The sequence below is a fragment of the Dendrobates tinctorius genome, unplaced genomic scaffold (assembly GCF_039654945.1).
Source record: "Dendrobates tinctorius isolate UK_male_01 unplaced genomic scaffold, ASM3965494v1 ptg000064l, whole genome shotgun sequence".
Classification (NCBI taxonomy): Eukaryota; Metazoa; Chordata; class Amphibia; order Anura; family Dendrobatidae; genus Dendrobates; species Dendrobates tinctorius.
Genome location: NW_027361732.1, coordinates 8,463,933 through 8,486,506, shown reverse-complemented (window position 1 = coordinate 8,486,506; position 22,574 = coordinate 8,463,933). Strand labels below are relative to the sequence as shown.

The window sequence follows — 22,574 nt, the reverse complement described above, 5'->3', positions numbered from 1 at the left end:
ACTTGGAGAAGATCTGCATGGAGGAGTGGGCCAAGATAACTCCAGAGACCTGTGCCGGCCTGATCAGGTCTTATAAAAGACGATTATTAGCTGTAATTGCAAACAAGGGTTATTCCACAAAATATTAAACCTAGGGGTTGAATAATAATTGACGCACACTTGTATGTTTAAAATTTATTAAAATTTAACTGAGCAACATAACTTTTTGGTTTGTAAGATTTATGCATCTGTTAATAAATCCTGCTCTTGTGTGAAGTTTGAAGGCTCTAACTTATTTGCATCTTATCAAACCTGCTAAATCTGCAGGGGGTTGAATACTACTTGTAGGCACTGTGTATATATATATATATATATATATATATATATATATATATACACTGTATGTATGTGTATATATATATATATAATTTATTATATATATACAGTGTGTATATGTGTGTGTGTGTATATATATATATATATATATATATATATATATATATATTTTGTGTATATATATAATGTGTATACACACACACACGCACGCGAGCGGCGGAGCTGGAGCCGGCAGCTGTGGCACAGTGACAGCTGCAGCCACCGGCTTCAAGAAGACGTTAGACTCACCCTCCGTCGCTGCAGCTCTGCTGTGCTGAGCGGTCACGTGGTACCGTTCATTAAGGTAATGAATATGCACTGCTCTCCACTCCCATAGGTCTGGAGCACATTTTCATTACCTTAATGAGTGGTACCACGTGACCTCTCAGCACAGGAGAGCTGCCGGGACAGAGATGCAGGGACAGCACGTAGAGGGTGAGTAGGACAGGGGGTGTGAGCCATGCATACAACTATGGGATGGGGGTGAGTCATGCATACAACATGGAGAGCCACACATAGCAGGACAGGACAAGGGGAGCCACACATAGCAGGACAGGGATGAGGGGACAATTCATACCCAGCTTATACTTGAGTCAATAAGCTTACCCAGTTTTTATATATACATTTTTCAATAAGCAGCCCACCCATCTAACGCTCCCTATATATGCAGATACATCTCAATATCCAACAAGGGGGTAAGGCTAAGAGGTTAAATGTGGTGTGAAATGATGTCAGTCTGTAACTGCGCACGCGCTGCCGCCGTCATTTTGTGGGAGACCTAATGTTTTTTGGAGACAAAATAAAATACTGCTCTGGCACAATGTTTAAAATAACAGGCAGCTTACTGACAGATCAGTAACCTGTCATTCAAACAGGAGGCAGATGGTGGAGCTAGAGCACCAAGAAAAATCCCTGCACATAGTGCCACCCCATCGCCCCACCAGGATGCACGAAGACATGATTACAACAAAATATTAACCGCTCATTACACAAGAACCACAAAACTGATTTCTTCACCACAGGTATTTTAATCAGTATTACAGTGCTAATTTGGCCCTGTCTGTAGTTTACGTAGCTAAACCTTACCGACAGGTTCTTCTTATCCACATAATATCATTTGCTTTAGAGTAAACGTCAGTAATTGAGTCAGCAGTGTCTACTGTATTACTTGCTACCCACAGAAAATGATTCAAACATGGCTGCAGTAATTAAATAGCAAATATGTGTAATACATATAGTAGCAGATAGCATAGCAATATGAACAGAGCCTAAGAAAAATACTAGCAAATTCTGGACACATCGCTAATTCCCATATTAACAGAGTCTCTGAGATACATACATATTTTATAAGTTAAATAGACCCTTTACCTTCATAGAAAATACATATTTCATAGTTTAAGTAGCAGGTTTCCATTCTTTTAATCTTTTAGGCATTATTCCTCTTATTTCCAGTCTTCTCCATTTGTACACTGGATCACACTTTGCTGTGTAAGTCTGAGCAACTCCCTCTTCTCTGGGCTAGTCCAGCTAAGAGCAGGGAGTATCCCGAGGATAGACTATGCACACTGTGCTGTGTAAGTCTAAGCAACTCCCACTTCTCTGGGCTAGTCCATCTAGGAGCAGGGAGTGTGCGATGATGGACTATGCACACTGTGCTGTGTAAGTCTGAGCAACTCCCTTTTCTCTGGGCTAGTCCAGCTAGGAGCAGGGAGTGTCCCGAGGATAGACTGCAAATTGTGCTGTGCAAGTCTGAGCAACGCACTCTTCCCTGGGCTAGTCTAGCTAGGAACAGGGAGTGTCCGAGGATAGACTATGGACACTGTGCTGTGTAAGTCTGAGCAACGCCCTCTTCTCTGGGCTAGTCCAGCTAGGAGAAGGGAGTATCAGAGGATGGACTATGAACACTGTGCTGTGTAAGTCCGAGTAACTCCCTCTCCTCTGGGCTAGTCTTTCTAGGAGTAGGGAAGTGTCTGAGGATGGACTATGCACATTGTTCTTTGGTTGTTTGTGAGATTCCCCCTGCTGTTAGATGGATTATCCTAGAGCTGGGGGTAGGTGCTACAGTATGTTTATATGCTGGCAGCCAAGTGACACATGAAAAGATGCCTGGAAATCAGGACCGTACCAGTCACATTTAAAAGGAAGGCTTCATGTATTTTAACTATACATTTATTGTACTTTTTTTTTTTTTTTGTTGAGGTTAGAGGGTTACTTGTAGGGATATTCATATAACACCCACCCCCATCTTACATCACATCTTTTGTCATGTTTCGTTAACATTTTGCAAAGTTAGGGAGCCTCGTACAAGGGACCAAGCAAATAAGTAACAACCCCAATGTAAGCTCTGTAATATATCCCCTTTTCCCACTGACCCTGTGATGTTAGGTTAGAACATACTATGGGCCCCTTCAGGTACTAGAGCCCAGGAGCGACTGATGCCTTCTGGGCTCAAATTCCTCTTGTTTTGGGGACCACTATCGTTATGTAATGTCAGTAGACATGTGACAGTACAGTGAATACCGCTGTCACAAAGGTCACTTGTTTCCATCACTCGGAAGGATAGCATTAGAATAAATTGTGAGGTTTCAGCCCGAGCCTTTCTCCCCCGCTCCTAGATGAATAAACACGATTTCAGAATTTGTTTTGCCCAAGGGAGACGTCCGAATCTGTTAGCTGCAGATTGTCACATCGAGGGGATTTCTTTTGGCTGTGTGGTTTTGTAGCTGTGAGACTAAGCTCGGTGCATCAGTGCAAAGTCCTGCTCGCCTGTACTCATCAGTCTCCGCTCGGCCATTTCTCATTCCGACTTCTTGCCTTTCTGTCACTAGCTGTCCTATATTCCCGTTTTTATTTTTCTGTAATAATTACCAAAGTGGACATATGACAAACTGTATAGGTAAATCCTCACCAAATTGTATAAATTAGGCAAAGTTCACATGTGGAGTTTCTTGCGAGTTTTTGATGCTGGAAATTTTTGCTGCGTCAAAAAATGCAGCATTTTACAGTTCCAGCAAAATGGATGGGATTCATGCAAATTTAACACCCACTGTGTTTTTTTTTTTTTTTTTTTTTTTCCTCTTTACTCTGCGTAAAGTGAGCCGAGGTGCGTTTTTGAAATCCACAACATGTCAATTTGTTTTGTGGAAATTTATTTCAGATTTTTTTTTCCCACTGACTTGAATGAAATGAGCAAAAAAAACACATTTGTGTTTTTAGTGCGTTTTTCATGGAGGAAACACTAAAAACACATGTAATGCACACTTGTCTGTATAAATAAATTTTTATCAAAGCCAAACACCATGAACTACCCAACACAAAACAGTTTTATTTAACTTGTTACCTACCAAAAAGAGTTCAAAGTTCCAACAGAAAAAAAGCACAATAAAAACACATATAAAAAATTGCACTCAAAAGGCTCAATAAAAAATGCAAGTAACCTAATTTAGCAAATAGGTGCAGAAATGCTGTGGAAAATCTGCAACATCAAAAACTCACCAAACACTCATCAAGGGAGCTTAGCCTTATTTAAAGAGGTTGTCCACTATTAGAACAACCCCTAATCACTCTGATTGTTTGCCTCCATTAAAATAAAAACACCTATACTAGGCACCCGTGCCAGCGCCGTTGCACCGATGTAGGTATTCCTGTTCCTGGTGCTCACGTGAAGTTGTCACGTGAGCCCTCTGCCCAATCGGTGCCGGCTTCACTGTCCCCTCCTACAAATGTATAATCAGGACTTTGTGAGAGGGCAGCCGCATTTATGACTTCCTCTTTATTTATTCGTCCGAAGGCATTTTTTTTATCATCTTTTTTCAAGACCGTTTACAAAACTTATTTTTTAGGGACCTATTCAGTTTGAAGACACTTTGGGGGTCCTCTGTACTGGAAAACCTCCAAAGTGATACAATTTTAAACACCCCTCAATGTATACAAAAATGCTGTCAAGTAGTTTATTAATCCTTCAGAAACTTTTCAGGAGTTGTTAAAGAAAAATGTTATTTTTTTTGGCTGAAACTGAGTAGGTCACTATAGCTGGCAGACTTTTAAGTCATAATTTAGCCATGAACTGTTATGGCTGCCACCAGGACCACACAATCATGATCTCAGTGAGTGATCTCACAGAGAATGGAAGGATTGGCGGTCTGATATCGGACATCCTGGATCCTTATCCCCCTCTACATAATTTGTTGCGGAATAGTTGGAAAACTCTATTAGACCCATTAAACGTTAGATATAGGGTTCTCCCGATGGTAGTCTAATGTGGATAAGGTTTTCGAAAATCTCATCAAAAATCTCATCCAAGAGACCGGTGCAATTACTAACTATACATTTGGATAATGAATGCCTTCACTTTAGGCCTACCTTATAATTCTGGCATTTTACGTTCATATATACTTGTTCTCACTGCTGGATGTGACCTATTGTATTTTAACTCAGCAGTCACAATGTTGAAACGCTGGCATTGGCAGTGAGGCGTGTATGCTTTGATGCGTATCATAATTTACGCCTCTAACTATATATTTTTCATGCATATTTAATTTACATTTTCAGTCATACCTGGTTCTTAATGTCAGGAGTGAATGGCAGTAGCAAAATTGTTTTACATTTTCTTCATTAATATATCTTTATGCTCGGTGTTTGGAGAAATCGGCCACATTTCCCAACGGGAGGCTGTCATGTCAGACATGGGGACATTTTTTTTCTCATTGTTGCCCCAGGGATATTTGAATGTCCTTGGTGTTCCGGACAGTCGAGTCGCATTATATACAAATGGGCCATTATCCTCATTCACCTTCTCCTCCGCAGTCCCGAATGTCACACATTATCCAGATCATTCACAGGCTCAAGAGTGGGTCAAAGTACATGAACACATAGCGCTTCAGACATGTTACAAACATTGTGCATGATGTGCAACTATATTATTGCTTTATAGAGTGTAAAGGGCTGATGTATACAATATCGATCTGTAAAATGTCTAAAAGGATACTTGCTGGCTTTAAATACACATATACTTAAATCTTGCCTTTACAAGTCTTATATTTTTATATCAAGGACTTTATGCTATTGATCTTTTTATATATGGATTCTAATTTTTTTTTTTTTTTTTTTTTACGTCATATGACAGTAATATTAGGTGTTTCTGAGAACCAGAAAATCATAGGAACAGTTCACAGGGATGTTAAAAAGAAATGTTGCCAGATATATTCTTTTCTGAAGTTAAAAAACCCAGAATGACTAATTGCTAGTCAGGGTTTGGAGGTCCAGTAAAGTATGACATAAACATCCTGCATAACATCTTGAGTGGTTGCAAATACTTTATCTACATAGACTAAAGCTTGCATACAGAAAGCATGAAATGCCATGCTTTTTATAGGTCAATGTGGTATGCTCAATGGTTGAGGATTTATGGTTATTATAATAGTCCAGTGATTCCTGTGTGTGTATATGTATGTGACATACAGTATACAGTTGTGCTCAAAAGTTTACATACCTCGGCAGAATTTTTGCTTTCTTGGCCTTTTTCAGAGAATATGAATAATAACACCAAAACCTTTTCTCCACTCATGGTTAGTGGTTGGGTGAAGCCATTTATTGTCAAACTACTGTGTTTTCTCTTTTTAATTCATAATGACAACCCAAAACATCCAAACGACCCTGATCAAAAGTTCACATACCCTGGTGATTTTGGCCTGATATCAAGTACAGAAGTTGATACAAATGGGTTTGAATGGCTACTAAAGGTAACATCCTCACCTGTGACCTGTTTGCTTGTAATCAGTGTGTGTGCATAAAAGCTGAGTGAGTTTCTGGGATCCAGACAGACTCTTGCATCTTTTATCCAGTCACTGACATTTCTGGATTGTGAGTCATGGGGAAAGCAAAAGAATTGTCAATGGACCTACGGGAAAAGGTAGTTGAACTGTATAAAACAGGAAAGGAATACAAAAAGATATCCAAGGAATTGATATTGCCAGTCAGCAGCGTTCAAACTGTGATGAACAAATGGAAAATCAGGGGCTCTGTAAAAACAACCACTATCAGGTAGACAAAACAAAAATTTTGTCCACAACTACCCAGAAAATTGTTTGCGTTGCAAAGAAAAACCCACAAATAACATCAGCTGAGATACTGGTCTCTCTGAAAACTAGTGGTGTGGCTGTTTCAATATGCACAATAAGGAGGCACTTGAAGAAAAATGGGCTGCATGGTCGAGTCGCCAGAAGAAAGCCATTACTGAGCAAATGCCATAAAGTATCTCACCTACAATATGCAAAACAGCACAGAGACAAGCCTCAAAACTTCTGGAACAAGGTAATTTGGAGTGATGAGACCAAAATTGAAGATTTTGGCCACAACCATAAACGTTACATTTGGAGATCGGTCAACAAGGCCTATGATGAAAGGAACGCCATTCCTACTGTAAAGCACGAAGGTGGATCACTGATATTTTGGGGATGTTTGAGCTACAAAGGCACAGCAAAACTTGTCAACATTGAAGGAAAGATGAATGCAGCATGTTATTTGCAAATACTGGAGGCAAATCTGCAATCATCAGCCCGCATGGGACGTACTTGGACGTTCCAACATGACAACAATCCAAAATACAAGGCCAAGTTGACCTGTCATTGGCTGCTGCAGAACAAAGTGAAGGTTCTGGAGTGGCCATCTCAGTCTCCTGACCTCAATATCATTGAGCCACTCTGGGGAGATCTTAAACTTGCAGTTCGTGCTAGACAGCCCAGGAATTTACAGGAACTGGAGGCTTTTTATCAAGAAGAGTGGGCCGCTTTACCATCTGATAAAACAAAGAACCTCATCTTCAGCCATCACAAAAGACTTCAAGCTGTCATTGATGTTAGAGGGGGCAATACACGGTATTAAGAAATGGGGTATGTGAACTTTTGATCAGGGTCATTTCGATGTTTTGGGTTGTCAGTGTGCCAGTATAGGTAATGTAGATAGGGGTGGGTGGCACCACGGTCCTTCAGGTAATTCCTCAGGCATATATGTACTTTATCTTTATGGTCAGTGCTCTGGATTTTTCCTATTGTGGCAGTCAGCTTCTATGGATCCTCCTTGTGCTGTCAGTGTACCTTTACTTTTGGATACACTCTCTATACACATTACCTATACTGGCACACTTTGTTGCACAATGCACACACACTTTTGAGCAGACCTATATGTTTCAAATGTTTACTTTGCCTGTGGTTTTTTTTGTTGTCTGTTCTCAACCGTGGTCCCATCTCTTTGGCTTGCCATTGTAATTTCCTTGTCATTTTTCCTATGTTTTTACATTGTTGCTATCTCAATAAAGTTTCTTACTTTTAGTACCTCAGTTCTTGGTAGTGCTTTTCTCCTTATATGATTCTCTTTGCACTGAATCTCTCCTATACATCCTTGCACCCCCATATGCTGATCTTTCTTTTGATTAGTAGCACAATTTGTGGGTGTTGGCTTGGTGTATAGGTTTTTATGTGAAAAGCGGAGTACATAACAAAAATAAGTTCAATAATCTAGAGCAAAATGAGTCACCGACTGGTACAAGAGGAGAGAGGACCCTGTTCTCGAGGGCTCACACCTTACAGGGGACGAGTGAGGATAGAGCCGGTCGTGCAGCAGTATGGTGGAACGAGGGTTTGGAGGTTTCCACGGTGGGTGAGAGTCTGATATGTTGGGGTAGAGAGTTAGAGTATGGGGAATGCAATGGAAAAATTTTGAATGCTATTGTGGGAAGAGATCTTGTGAGGATAGGAGGTTCGGTGCAGGTAAGTACCAGGAGACTAGGTCACAGATATATGGAGGAGACAAGTTGTGGATGGCTCTGTATGCCATGGTTAGGGTTTTGAACTGGAGTCTCGGAGCAATGGGGAGCCAGTGAAGAGATTAAAAGAGAGGAGATGCCGGGGAATGGGTGGATTAGTTGTGCAGCGGAGTTTAGGATAGATTGGAGTGGTGTTAGAGGGGAGGCCACAGAGTAGGAGGTTGCAGTAGTTGAGGAGGGAGATGATGACATGCACTAGTGTTTTTGTAGATTTTTGGTTGAGGAATGTGCGGATCTGGGAGATATGTTTGAGTAGGAGTCGGCAGGAAGTTGAAAGGGCTTGGATGTGTGGTTCGAAGGAGAGATCAGGGTCGAGGGTTATCACGAGGCAACGAGCTTGCGAGAGTGGAAAGTCATTGACTGTAATAGGTTTGTTGGGCTGTTCAGTGAAATGGTGGAAAGATGAATTCTGTTTTATCCATGTTAAGTGTTAGAAATCTAGCAGAAAAGAAAGCTGAAATACCAGACAGATATTGTGGGATTCTGGTTAGTAAAGAGGTGATATCTGGTACAGAGAGGTATATCTGTGTGTCATCAACATAGAGATGATACTGAAAGCCGTGGGACTCTGAGCTGTCCCAGGCCGAAGGTGTAGATGGAGAAGAGCAGGAGTCCTAGAACTGAACCTTGGAGGACACCAACAGATAGGGGGCGAGATGAGGTGGTATGTGAGTGGGAGATGCTGAATATCCAGTCTGTTAGTTATGAAGAGACCCAAGATAGGGCCAAGTCCTACATACATGTTCAGCAGATATGCTGGACCTCACTATGTGAACTTGCATTACCAACTGTATTTTGTCTACTTACAATTAAGAAGCCATGGTTCCCAGGTAGTAATTGCTATACTCATTTTCGTCATTGCTTAGTAATAAGAGATTTTTTGTTACTACTTAATAACTCGTCTGTTTTGTATGTTTGTTATTCAGACACAGGTCGATGGACAGCTGTTCCTGATCAAACATCTTCTTATCATGCGAGAGCAGATCGCTCCATTTCATACTGAATTCACCATAAAGGAAATTTCCTTGGACCTCAAGAAAACAAGAGGTATTTCTCTTGTGGTGTGTGGGGGAACAGGACAGGGAGTGAACCCATCCTGTTCTGGTCACCTTCATGTATAGTTTTTGTTTTCTTCATGTTCACCTGCAATAATCTGCATGATGTGCGTCTGCTCTCATTGCATGTCTTTGTTTTCCATTAATTAACTAAGATTCTGCTGTCTCTGAAGAAAATTCATTAACCTACATCCAAGCTTTGATTACTATATATTCAGTAGAGTATATTGCACTGCGGTTTTTCCACACTGATTTTGACACCTATTCAGCATTGAAATCCATATGAAAACTGCCCACCAAACACCTCCCATTGTTTGCATTGGAAAATTTGTGTTCTTCTTATGGCTGTCAATTTCCTATGGATTTAACATTAATTTGAAAACATGTCACTTAATGAATATTGATTCCTTTCAGAAACCAACTCTGCAGCAAAGCGCATAGGATCAGCCTTTGAGTTCTGCTTATTGTGCGCCAGTTCTACATTTGGTTATTCAGACATAGATGTGATCTACTCTTTCAGTCATTTACTGATGCAATGGCAGAGATATATATATATATATATATATATATATATATATATATATATATATATATATATATAATATATCTCTCTTTCCTGGCAATGGTACAGATTATAGATGAGTGGATCAATTTGTTGAAAATTGACTTAGGTTAAATATTCCTGAAACTCTCAGGTCCCGGTGATTTCTAACAGTTCGTAATTCGGGAGAACTGCAAAAAAAAAAAAAAAAAAAAAAAGTCTGGTCTGGCGCCAGATTGAATCAGGCAGAAAGCAGGCTTATGATGTCAGGCACAGCCGTGCGGGTTTTCCCATAATGCCTTGCAACTATCCAGTTGGGGGTATCCAACCACATTCAATCACTGGTGACTATCACAGGGGCTATAAAAGAAGTGAAACAAACCAGACACGGTTATCGTTGTGTTTTTTTTAATTTTTTATAAAAGTATTTTGTTTTCTGTTTGTTCTATCCGCACTTACTGGATCCGTTTTCATTTTTCATCTCGACTGGAGCGCCCTTTATCTGGTTTGTTTCACTTCAATCAGGTCTGTTGGAACTCCCCATGGAGGAAATTTCCATGGTATACCAGTTTGGCTGCACCCACTCGAGTCCACTATAGGGCAATAGGAGCTTTGCCTATAGCACAACTTTGCCAGGTGAGAATATCCACTATTGCGTTTATATTTGTTTACTTACTCTCAGAAAGCGCTCCCCTAGCTCCTTATTTTTACCAAGGAAAATATATTAAAAGGACTATGGTCTGATCATACCACATCTCCTGGGCAGGGGAGAACTCGGAAGACTATACACACAGGACAGCATGGGATTGCAGATGCTGCTTTCTGTGAGTTAAAACACGCAGGGAAATGTTTTACCTCACAGAAAAAAATCTGTGATCCCCTGCTGTGATGCCTGTATACTCTTTCGCTTCCTCCCCTCTCCAGGAGCAGTGCAGACCATGTTCCTGAATGGTCAGACACAGACATTACATAAGACACAACAGGAGGACATTTATAGGATTATCTCACCACAGGAACATTTTTTTTTTTTTTAAACATTCAGTTGTGGAATTTAATATTAATCCAAGATCTATTGATTAAAATGTACAATACTTTGTTCTTGGGACAGCACCTATAAAACTTTTTACTTTTGTTCTCTTATAAGTGGAAGTGTGGTTGCGGTTTATGGCTTTTTCCTGTGTTCCTTTGCTTTTATAGGAGATATGATATGTTAAGCATATCTTGAGTTGTCCTAAACTTGGTTACTTGGTTCAGTAACTTAGCCTGTTATTATGGAAGGATACTTATGCATGCCTAAACTAAAAAAAATGCAAAACTTGTGTGTTAAACAGAACCTTTAAAAGGACCTGAACACTTATACAGCATGCACGTTATAACATTACAGTGTAATGGTAAAATTGGCATTGTTTGATAGTCAGGATTCTGCTTGCTGCATGTCACTGCTACAGCTGGTAACATATTACCCTTTCTTAGGCTAGTTTCACACTAGCGTTCGGCAGAGCTTCAGAGGGCTGCATACTTCCTCCGTGAAGCTCCGCCCACTGCCACACCTCCGGTCAGCACCGCCTACACCTGCATGCGGCTTGCGTACCTATCTTTAGCATTGGGTACGCAGGCCGTACGGATGTATGCAGATGCGTCCGCATGCGTCGTTTTGACGATGCGGCGACCGCAACAAATGGCAACACGTTGCGTTCGATGCGCGTCAAAATGATGCAAGCGGACGCATCCGCGTACATCCGCAGGGCCTGCGTACCTATCTTTAACATTGGGTATGCAGACGTAGGCGGAGCTGACCGGAGGAGGTGCGGCAGTGGGCGGAGCTTCACGGAGGAACTACGCAGCCCTCCGCAGCTCTGCCGAACGCAAATGTAAAGCCGGCCTTTGCACACACATCTGTCTAACCAAAGCGCTCTTATTGCATTTGAACATGGCTGAAACCAATACATGTTATGGAATTAGGGGTCATCAGGCAAATATGTCCTTATGGGGTTTTTGATTGGTTGACAGGAGAAGTCGCTCAAAAGTTTGCTATGTGAGCATATTTCTGTGTCAGCCAATAAGTATCTGAGTGGGTGTTTAAAGGTAAGTGATTACTGCTTCGTTCCTTGTAAAGGATCAGTAAGTATTGGAATAATATTCCCTTTATTGGGGTAATGATTTTAGTTGTTAAATGGCAGCGATTAGAGCAGGCTCCAGTCGCTACTGTCAGCGGTAGGAACTGCCCTCACCTGCCGTAAAACGCAGCCCTCACCTTCCGTGTAACGCAGCCTTCACCTGCTGTATAATGAAAAAGTTCAGCTCCCTGCACCCTCAACGATCATATATTTACTTTGTATGATTGTAAAGGGATTGAAGTGGAGCAGTCGACAGTCCTGACATTTAGGATGTAGCAAATACAATCATTTTCCATAAAATAATTCTGGACCACCTTTTTACTCTTCGCCACGACAGCACCCACTTGGAGAGAGGGATCCGCCCATAGGAACAGGAAACCTACAGAGATAAAAGAGGGCGGTCCGCCTCTCCTCCTCAGTTGGTTTCCTGTTCCTATCGGAACCACAGGATCTCTACAGAAGACATACCTGGGCCAAGGAACCGCCTGTGCAGTGTCCGTGCGAACGGCAGGGGTTCCGGTCCAGAAGCAGCATCGGGGGAGTGCTGGAATCCGGCTCCCCCCTCGTCTGAGACGGTGGCAGCGCAAAAAGAAACACCGGTACCGGGTGGAGCCGACCGGGGGTTTTCTTATATGGATACACGTCACCGGGATCTTGGAGGCAGCCATCCCGGTCCGTGTGGGAGTGCGGAGCCGAGATAGAGAAGCTATCTCTGGCGTTCTGAAACAGCGAGGACGCAGGTACAGCGCTGGGAAGAGGTAAGGAGGAACTTCCGGGTTACCGGAGGTTCCTCAGCGTACAGCGCATGCGCGGTCTTTCACAGCGGCGCGATACCAGCAGAGGAGCACTCCCCGCCCCCTCCAGGGGAAAAAAAAAAAAAAAAAAAAAAGGGACATGATTTAATATAGCGCCGCTGGACGGTGTTTCCAGGCCGGGCGCAGGCTAAATGAATGCACCGGAAGCAGGCGCACCTGGGAGGGGGAGGTACCAGGTATTGAAGGGTGGCATAAAAAACCGAGGGGGATAGTGATAGAGCGTGCAGACATGTCTTCCCCAAGACAGGACACGCATCCCCAGGCAGGTGATACAGCGGCAGCGGAACGGCGAGGCTCCTCGGATAGGAGCCACAGAAGTCATGCCAAAAGAACCCCTTCTCAGCCTCCTGAACCGGTACCTACAGCTTCTCTGGGTGAGTGGACGACTCTTTGCCTATCAAGCTGTTAAAGAACCTCTCTCTCTCTCTCTCTCGCTCTCCCTCTCTCTCTCTCCTCTGCTATGTCCACCATAGGCTAAAAGGAAGGAAAAATCAAAAAACAAGGAATGTGCCCTCTGTACACGTCCTTTACCGGACTTTTATACAAAGAGGCTGTGCAAAAAATGCATTTCTGAAAATACAAAACAGGCTTCAACATCAGCCACAGATATTATTAGGGCTATAATAAGGGAGGAACTACAGGCCCTAACCCAGTCTAGCGGCATATCTAAGAAAACTAAGGCTGACAAACCAATGGCAGTTAGCTTAGATACAGATGAAGACGAAGCAGTAGTCTCTGACAGCTCCAATACGTCTACATCATCCTCTTCCTCTGATATGGAGGGTCGTTCATGTTTTCCGTTAGAGAACATGGACAACTTGGTGAAATCTGTAAGAAACACCATGGGTTGCACAGACACTAAGGAGCCGCAAACGACCCAAGAGATTATGTTTGCGGGATTGACAGATAGGCGGAGGAGGGTTTTTCCCGTTATACCGGCAATAAAGGCCTTAGTGAAAAAGGAATGGGAGAAGCAGGATCAGAGAGGTTATCTTCCCTCGGCTTCAAAAAGAAGGTATCCCTTTAGTGACGAGGAATTGTTAACGTGGTCTAAGGTCCCGAAGGTCGACGCGGCAGTTGCCTCAGCCTCAAAGCAGTCGGCCTTACCAGTAGAAGACGCAGGGATTCTAAAAGACCCACTGGACCGGAAAGCGGATGCCTCAATAAAGAGAGCATGGGAGGCAGCCACGGGCACGTTTAAGCCGGCAATAGCCAGTACGTGCACAGCTCGCTCTATGCTGGTCTGGATTGATCAGCTAGACCAACAAGTGGAACAAAAAGTCTCCAGAGACAAGCTACGAGCAGCCATACCACTGATTCGTGGCGCAGCGGCATACATAGCAGACGCATCAGCCGATTCACTACGCATGGCAGCCAGAACAGCAGGCTTGCTTAATAACGCCAGACGAAGCCTATGGCTTAAAAGCTGGAGAAGTGACACCCAATCCAAGGCAAAGCTCTGTGCCATACCTTGTGAGGGTGAGTTTTTGTTTGGAAAAGCGTTGGACGAAATCCTTGCTAAAGCAAAAGAAAGGAAAAAAGGGTTCCCTAACCCCTCTCTCCCATTTTATAGGAGAGCGTTCAGGAGACGACCATTTGGTAGGGGAAGAACAGCAGAGAATCAGAACCGCTGGGCCACGAAAGAAGGAAAAGGAAAAGGTGCTATGTTTAGGGGATCCTCCTTCCGCAGAGATCGGAGCTAAAGAACCAGTCCCTCCAGTAGGAGGGAGACTAAAATTTTTCCTTCAGGAATGGGAGAAAATCACGACCAGCCCTTGGGTCCTGGGCATTATTAGAGAAGAACTAAAATTAGAGTTCCATCATGTGCCCCGTAACTCAGTCATCGTAACATCCCTTAACTCCCCAGTCCAACAGCGGGCCTTAGAGACTGAAATTTTCAGTCTTCTGGACAAAAAAGTCTTGGTCCAGGTGCCAAAAGGACAGGAAGGGAGAGGATTTTACTCCCCTCTCTTTCTGATACCTAAACCCGATGGCTCCTTCAGGACGATAATTAACCTGAAGAAATTGAATACTTTTGTAATAAATCATAAATTTAAGATGGAGTCTATTAGATCCGCAATTAAGCTCCTTTTTCCCAATTGTATGATGGCAGGCCTGGATCTGAAAGATGCCTATTATCATCTTCCCATCCATTACAGATTTCAGAAATACCTCAGAGTGGCGGTCTTCCTCGAGGGCACCATAAAACACCTTCAGTTCACAGCCATGCCATTCGGCCTTTCCATCGCTCCAAGAGTCTTTACAAAGGTGATGCTGGAAGTGATGGCTTTCTTACGCCAGAAGGACACGCTGATAGTACCCTATTTGGATGATTTTTTGATAATAGGTAACTCAACTAAACAATGTAATGAACGAGTGGCTGATGCAATCTTATCCCTACAGGCTCTTGGTTGGGTAATAAATTTCAAGAAATCCAGAATCGAACCACAATCAGTTCAGTACTTCCTGGGTCTTCAGCTAGACTCCATAAGCCAAAAATGTCTGCTACCACATTTAAAGATTACAACAATTAAAACGAAGGTCAGATTAGCGATAAACGAACCACACATGTCGTTAAGGGATGCAATGTCCCTCCTGGGGTCCCTTACTTCCTGCATCCCGGCGGTTCGATGGGCCCAATTCCATACAAGAGATTTACAGCATCAAATCCTCTTGGAGGAGATTCAGGACCAGGGGAATTTAAGTAAAAAAATCACTTTATCTCAGATAGTCCTAACCTCCCTAACATGGTGGCTAGACGAGAATAACTTATCGGGAGGAGTACCATGGGTGGTAGTAACACCCTCCCGTATAATTACTACTGACGCCAGCCCCACAGGATGGGGAGCCCACATGGGAAGCACCTTCACCCAAGGCTTATGGGATATAAGGGAAGAGCATGATTCATCAAACTTGAAAGAGTTAAAAGCAGTGGGTCATGCATTATATCATTTTCTCCCACAGTTACAAGGAGAGAACGTAAGAATCCTGTCAGACAACACCACAGTGGTTGCATATCTGAACAGGCAAGGCGGGACTCGATCAGTCGCATTAATGTCTTCCGCAAGGAAGATCTTGTCTTTAGCCGAAAAACATTTTTCATCTCTCTCAGCCCTCCACATAAGAGGAGAAGACAATGCGGAAGCGGATTTTCTAAGCCGCCACACACTGCGGCAAGGAGAGTGGTGCCTGAGCCGGCAAATATTCACAAACATCGTGTCACTATGGGGCCTTCCCCAGATAGATCTCTTCGCCACCAGGAAAAACAAGTGCGAAGATTCTCCTCTCTGAATGTGACAGACAGCCCAGAAATCCTGGATGTCCTCCAGGCCCCATGGCGGTTCAAACTGGCATATGCCTTCCCCCAATCATACTACTACCGCAGGTGATCAGGAAGATCAGGGCAGAGAAGGCACGAATAATCTTAATAGCACCATTCTGGCCCAGGAGACCGTGGTTTTCATGCCTGCGGGCAATGTCAGTGACCGACCCTTGGGTGCTTCCTTCAACCCCCAGGCTACTCTCGCAGGGGCCATTCTTCCATCCTCAAGTGGACGATCTCCACTTGACGGCTTGGAACTTGAAAGGGAAATGTTGAGGGCAAGAGGTTTTTCGGAAGGGCTAGTCAACACTCTCCTACAAAGTCGGAAATTGTCTACAACAAAAATTTACACCAGGGTGTGGAGAAAATTCCTAGAGTTTCACACAGCCCCTGATTCCAGAGAAATTCCAATAACAGCAATCCTAGAATTTCTACAAAGGGGAAAAAATTTAGGACTATCTGTTAACACTCTAAAAGTCCAGGTGTCGGCTCTAGGGGCCCTCTATAGTTATAATGTGGCAGGGAATAGATGGATTACCAGATTTATCTCGGGCTGTGAGCGGAGCGAACCGGTACACATACCTAGGGTCCCTCCTTGGAACTTGAATTTGGTGCTGGAGGCCCTTACATGTGCTCCGTTTGAACCATTAGACTCAATATCCCTTAAACACCTATCTCTCAAAACAGTACTGCTAGTTGCACTAACCTCAGCCAGAAGGGTTAGCGACATACATGCACTATCGATAGAACCCCCTTTCCTATTAGCATTCCAGGATCAGCTAATATTAAAACCAGACCCCTCATACTTACCAAAGGTAGCAGGGAAGTTCCATAGATCACAAGAAATCCACCTCCCCTCATTTTTTAGTAACCCTTCTACTCCAGAGGAAGAGAAATTTCATACGCTAGATGTTAGAAGAGCAGTATTACAATACATCGAGAGATCTAGCAGCTGGAGGAAGAGTAGGGCTCTATTTATTTCCTTCCAGGGCCAAAAGAAGGGATATGAGGTCACAAGGGGTACCCTGTCACGATGGATCAGAGATGCGATCAGCCTGGCATACTCTGCGAGCAATGAAGATCCCCCGGAAGCTATCAAGGCACACTCCACCAGAGCAATGGCTTCTTCTTGGGCAGAGAGGGGAGATGTCGAAATCGAGTCTATATGTAAGGCTGCTACTTGGTCAACGCCCTCTACCTTTTATAACCACTATAGACTGGAGTTATCATGCTCATCCGACCTAACCTTTGGTAGAGCGGTCCTCGGCACGGTGGTCCCTCCCAGGTTAAGGTCTCTGAAAGTCTCTCCAAGTGGGTGCTGTCGTGGCGAAGAGTAAAAAGCCGGATTACTTACCGGTAATGCTCTTTTAATGAGTCCACGACAGCACCCGTTCACTAACCCTCCCTAGAAGTTAACATAATATATATATATATATATATATATATATACCATCTTAGTTGTAGAAATAGAATGAGCATATAGAATAATATAATGGCCTAATAATTGGCGGTCCTCCGGGTACTCTGAAATCCAACTGAGGAGGAGAGGCGGACCGCCCTCTTTTATCTCTGTAGGTTTCCTGTTCCTATGGGCGGATCCCTCTCTCCAAGTGGGTGCTGTCGTGGACTCATTAAAAGAGCATTACCGGTAAGTAATCCGGCTTTTCTTAGACATCTGCGTGTTCTGTGCCTTTGTCATTTCTCTGAAAAGAATACAAATGAATAATTGTGAATTTCCCTAATTAATGGTTTGTGTCCATACACACACTAAGGCTAAGCGCCCACGTTGCAGAAATGCTGTGGGAATGTCCGCAGCATTTCCGCAACTCCCTGCCGCGGGTAAAACGCATGTGGAATTTGCATGCGGTTTCCCGCAAAACACAAGCATTTTGCAAGCGTTTTTAGCTTGCAGAATGCTTGCGCTTTCCAAGCGATTTGAAGCATCGCTTGGAAAGGTGATTAACAGGTTGGTCACACTTGTCAAGCCTAGTGCTTGACAAGTGTGACCACCTTTTTACTATGCAGCATCAATAGTAGTAGTAATAATTTTTATATAGCGCCAACATATTCCGCAGCACTTTACAATTAAGCGGGGACATGTACAGACAATAAATTCAATACAAGTTAAGACCATTTAAACAGTGACTTTAGGAGTGAGGTCCCTGCTTGCAAGCTTACAATCTACAAGGAAATGGGGGGACACAGTAGGTGAAAAGTGCTTGTTCTTTTAGGTCTGGCAATTATAATAAATAGGGATTTTCATATAAAGCTGCATGATCCGATCATCAGCCCGTGTGTTTAAGTGCAATAGTCAAGTATCAAGTGCAGTTATCGTGTGCATGGAGGGTGTGGAGACAGATGAATAGCATGGTGCAGATTCAGAATAATATTTGGAAGGAGGGAACAGGGCAAAGTTAGTTTACTGAGTAGTTGTTGTGGTAGGCTTGTTTGAAGAGATGGGGTTTCAAAACGCGCTTGAATAGGTCAGGACTAGGGATCAGTCTGATTGTCTGGGGAAGTGCATTCCAGAGAGCTGGCGCAGCACGAGAGAAGTCTTGGAGACGGAGGTGCGAGGTTTGGATTATGGGGGATGTTAGTTTTAGGTCATTTGTAGAACGGAGGGCACCTGAAGGCGATAGAATTGAGGAGATATAAGGCGGTGCAGAACTGTGGAGAGCTTTGTGGGTGAGAGAGATGAGTTTATACTGGACCCTGTAGCGAATAGGTAGCCAGTGTAATGACTGGCATAAGATGGAGGCATCGGTGAAGCGGCTGGACAGAAATATGACCTTGGCTGTCGCATTCAAGATGCATTAGAGAGGAGAAAGTTTGGTAAGAGGGAGACCGTTCAGAAGAGAGTTGCAGTAGTCCAGACGAGAATGAATAAGAACGAAAGTAAGAGTCTTGGCAGTTTCAATGGTGAGAAAAGGTCGTATTCTGGAGAGGTTTTTAAGATGCAGGATTTTGGCTCCAACAGAGCTCACTGGAACCTTCAGTAGTTTTGAAATTCTTTTGTAACCATTGCTATTAGAATGTTTTGCAACAATAAGGTTGCAAAGGTCTTGAGACAGCTCACTGGTTTTACTCATCGTGAGATGTTTCTTGTGTGGCACCTTTGTAATGAGACACCTTTTTATAGGCCCTCAGTTGAGCCAGCTGATATTATTTTTCACTAAGTGGCAGGATTGCTTTCTACCGTATTTTTCGGATTATAAGACGCACTTTTGTTCCTTCAAATTTTGGGGGGAAAGTGGGTGGTTTGTCTTATAATCCGAATGTGTGCTGTAGAGCGGAGGGGGGTGGCTCTGGAGTGGTGTCAAGCAGCTGGGGTGGGCTGGCTGCGGGCTGCAGAGACAGCGGGTGGTCAGTGCTCCCGCTCATTAGGCTCATGTAATATTCACTGCACCTGCTGTCCATCACCTCGGTGCTGAAGCCGTGCCGAGTTGGTGGACAGGGGAACAGAGCATATTGCATGTGCCTGCACTCTCCCCCCACTGCCCCGTCACTATAGTCACCTTCTGGTGATGGCTCCGTGCTCCCAGCTCTCCCCTAGCTTTTCCTGTGTCTGTGCCAATAGGACCTGCGGTCACGTGACTCGCAGTGTCCAGCACTGCGGTCATGTGATGGAAGGTCCTGAAGCTACAATGAAATGCCTGTATGAGCAGCTCCTGGATGTTAGCACAGACACAGGAAGAGCCACGGGGGAGCTGGGAGCACGGAGCCATCATCGGAAGGTGAGTTAACTGTTTATTTTATCATGTGCTTGCTAGCAGGGGGGAATATAGGGAAGGGGTGCCGTGTCCATGCTTCAGGGGGAATATAGGGATGGGGGGCCGTGTGGATGCCAGCAGGGGAGAATATAGGGATGGGGGGGCAGTGTGCATGCCAGCAGGTGTGTCAGCATCAGCAGGGGGCATATAGTGACCGGGGGGGACATATCCAGGATTTGATGGGGGGGCTATGTGCCAGCACAAGGGGGGACATGTACCAGGATGGGTTTTATATAGATACCAGGATGAGGGACATACTGTATATATATGATTTGAAAGACGGACACTGGCATTATAAGACACACCTCCATTTAACATAAAAAAAAAAAATTTTCTTCACCAAATTTGGGGGGGTGCGTCTTATAATCAGTTGCGTCTTATAAAGCGAAAAAGACAGTAATTATTGAAAGATTTCAGCTGGGGTCATGACTTTCCATGGCTTTTTTTGTGGACCTCTTCCTTCATGTGTTCAAGATTTTTTTCCCTGTGTCCTTTCTTATTATTGCACATAAATCAAACCATAAATGTCCATAAATTAACATAAATGAACATATTTACCTGTGTGGATTGGATGGTTGTTACCAACATCTGGTGAGGATTTCAAGTCAATAGCACCTCTAGATCGTGTCTACACATTTCCCCCTCTCCTTACTATCAATTGTGACTGCACTTTTATTATTTCTGTTAGTACTGGAGGATAAGAAACTTTGTGATATATCTTGTTAGAGAAATATGCTTCTTTCCCCGTATATCAGTCACTTTTTCTTTCTCTGCATGGATCATTCACTGTGGCATTCAGTAAAGGATCAAATAATGCCTACTGCTCTTAACATGAATCTTTCAGCAGATTTTTACCATGTGATCTGACAGCAGCATGATCGGGCAGAGGCCTTGATTACAGATATGTCATTTGCTGGGCTGCATGCTGTCAGTTTCATGCAGTTTTCTCTGCTAAAGATCTAGCAGTGCTCAGAATGCTGAGCCCTCTAATCCCACCCACACCACTGATTGGCAGCTTTCTATGTACACTGTAAATTGACAGAAAGCTGCTAATCGCTGATGGGGTGGGGTTATCCATCGCAGGGGACTATGAGGCACGTGACACTTAGTCCTGTAGTGTTAATCTCATGCTGATAAAACACTGATTTTATTGAAACAAAGAAACGCATTATTGGAATCCGGGTTTCAGACCCTACATCTTGCTGCTCTCAGATTGCATAGCAAAAGCCTATTAATAGACTCCATTGAAGGAAGGAGATTCAAGCAATATGACAAAATGTACAGCTGAGGCTTCTAATGCAGAGGGAAAAATGCAGGAAACCAGTGATTGCCATAAATTAGTGTTACTCCTTATGAACACACACAACTGCTTTTTATTCTGAAAAGTCACCTCAAAGTGCTGTTACATATGAAGCTTATGATCTGCTGAACTTCACGTCTAGTTTCCCATGCACATTTGGTCTTTCATTGTTATGTTGACAATTTCTAGATGCTGCATTCAAAATTCTGCACCCAAAGACGGTCCCACGCTTCTTCAGGCTGAATAGCAATAACGCCATCCTCGAGTTCTTGCTCCAGGTAGCCTGCAGCTCCCTTTTCTGTTGCACAGTATGTTCTGTATCGGTTGTAGATGGAGAATTCGAGTAAGAGTTTGGTTTACTCTTCAGGGAACGCCAGAAATAAAAGAACATTACATAGACTCGAAGAAAGACGTTGACCGCCACCTGAAGGCAGCTTGTGAGCAGTTTATTCAGCAGCAGAGCAAAATCTTTCTGGATCCCTTAGAGGACTTCATGGCGAAGGTATATTAATGGTTTCTTTTTTCTATGGATTATGCTCCTCTTGTTTCATAATGTAATATTTTGTGTACCTAGTAAAATGAGCTTTGCAAACTAAACTTAAGAGACAGAATTCCATGGGAAGAAATTCTTCCCAGTAATTGAAAATAGAGCATCTCCACCACTTCCATAAGACTGCGGGAGAACCTCCTGTAGAGCCTAATGGACTGGCTACTAGGCTAAAAATACCCCTAAATTCCACTGTTACAGTACTTACTGTTGCTTTTCCTAAGAGCAGTTCACAAATTATGTAGTTCTAGACAAAAATACACTCCCAGTCCAGCGGAGGTCTTTTAAGAATACTGCGCTGCACTTTGGAGTATAGATGTATGGCAAGGTTCAGAAGGTTCCTCCAAACAGATGTTTTATTCTTATCTTGAAAAGCCTTGCCGCTAAATGCTTTATGTGAATTAGGACTGCACCAAATCTTTCACATTTTTAAATCTTATATTCCATTTATTGAATATCTTCTTGTTAGCAAGAAAACTGGACAAATGGGGAGGTCCCCTCTTCTGCACACCTTCTCTCGCCCATGCCCATTGTCATAGTCTATAGAGAATATTCTAATTATCAAAGCGCCATCGTATATAGCACCATCATATTCCACAGCGCTTTACAGACATTCCCTATCAGTATGTCTTTGGAGTGTGGTAGGAAACTGGAGAACCCAGATGATATCCCCGCAAACACAAGGGGACATAATATCTCCTTATAGATGTCCTTGTCAGGATTTGAACCCAGGACAACAGCGCTGATGAGACTACAGTGCTAACCACTGAGCCACCACCAAGCTGGCTACAAATAGTAACTACATTGATGGTCCTCTTGGTACATGTATAGTAACTGTAGTGTAAAATCATGCCATATACAGTGCTCAGCATAACATGAGTACTCCCACTTTGAAAAATAAAATTTTAAACAATTTCTCACTGAACACAAG

The 22,574-nt window shown here is 43.3% G+C and overlaps 1 protein-coding gene across 2 annotated transcripts in view; it reads left to right on the top strand.

The window, feature by feature from the left end:
- The window catches only part of COG3 (component of oligomeric golgi complex 3), a 136,500-nt gene that overhangs the window by 80,981 nt on the left and 32,945 nt on the right, over nt 1–22,574 (top strand). For both annotated transcript variants that reach the window (XM_073580279.1, XM_073580278.1), the window contains exons 17-19: nt 9,103–9,223; nt 21,286–21,374; nt 21,464–21,598. In XM_073580279.1, coding sequence (XP_073436380.1) covers nt 9,103–9,223; nt 21,286–21,374; nt 21,464–21,598 — 345 coding nt within the window. The remainder of the gene's footprint in view (nt 1–9,102; nt 9,224–21,285; nt 21,375–21,463; nt 21,599–22,574) is intronic.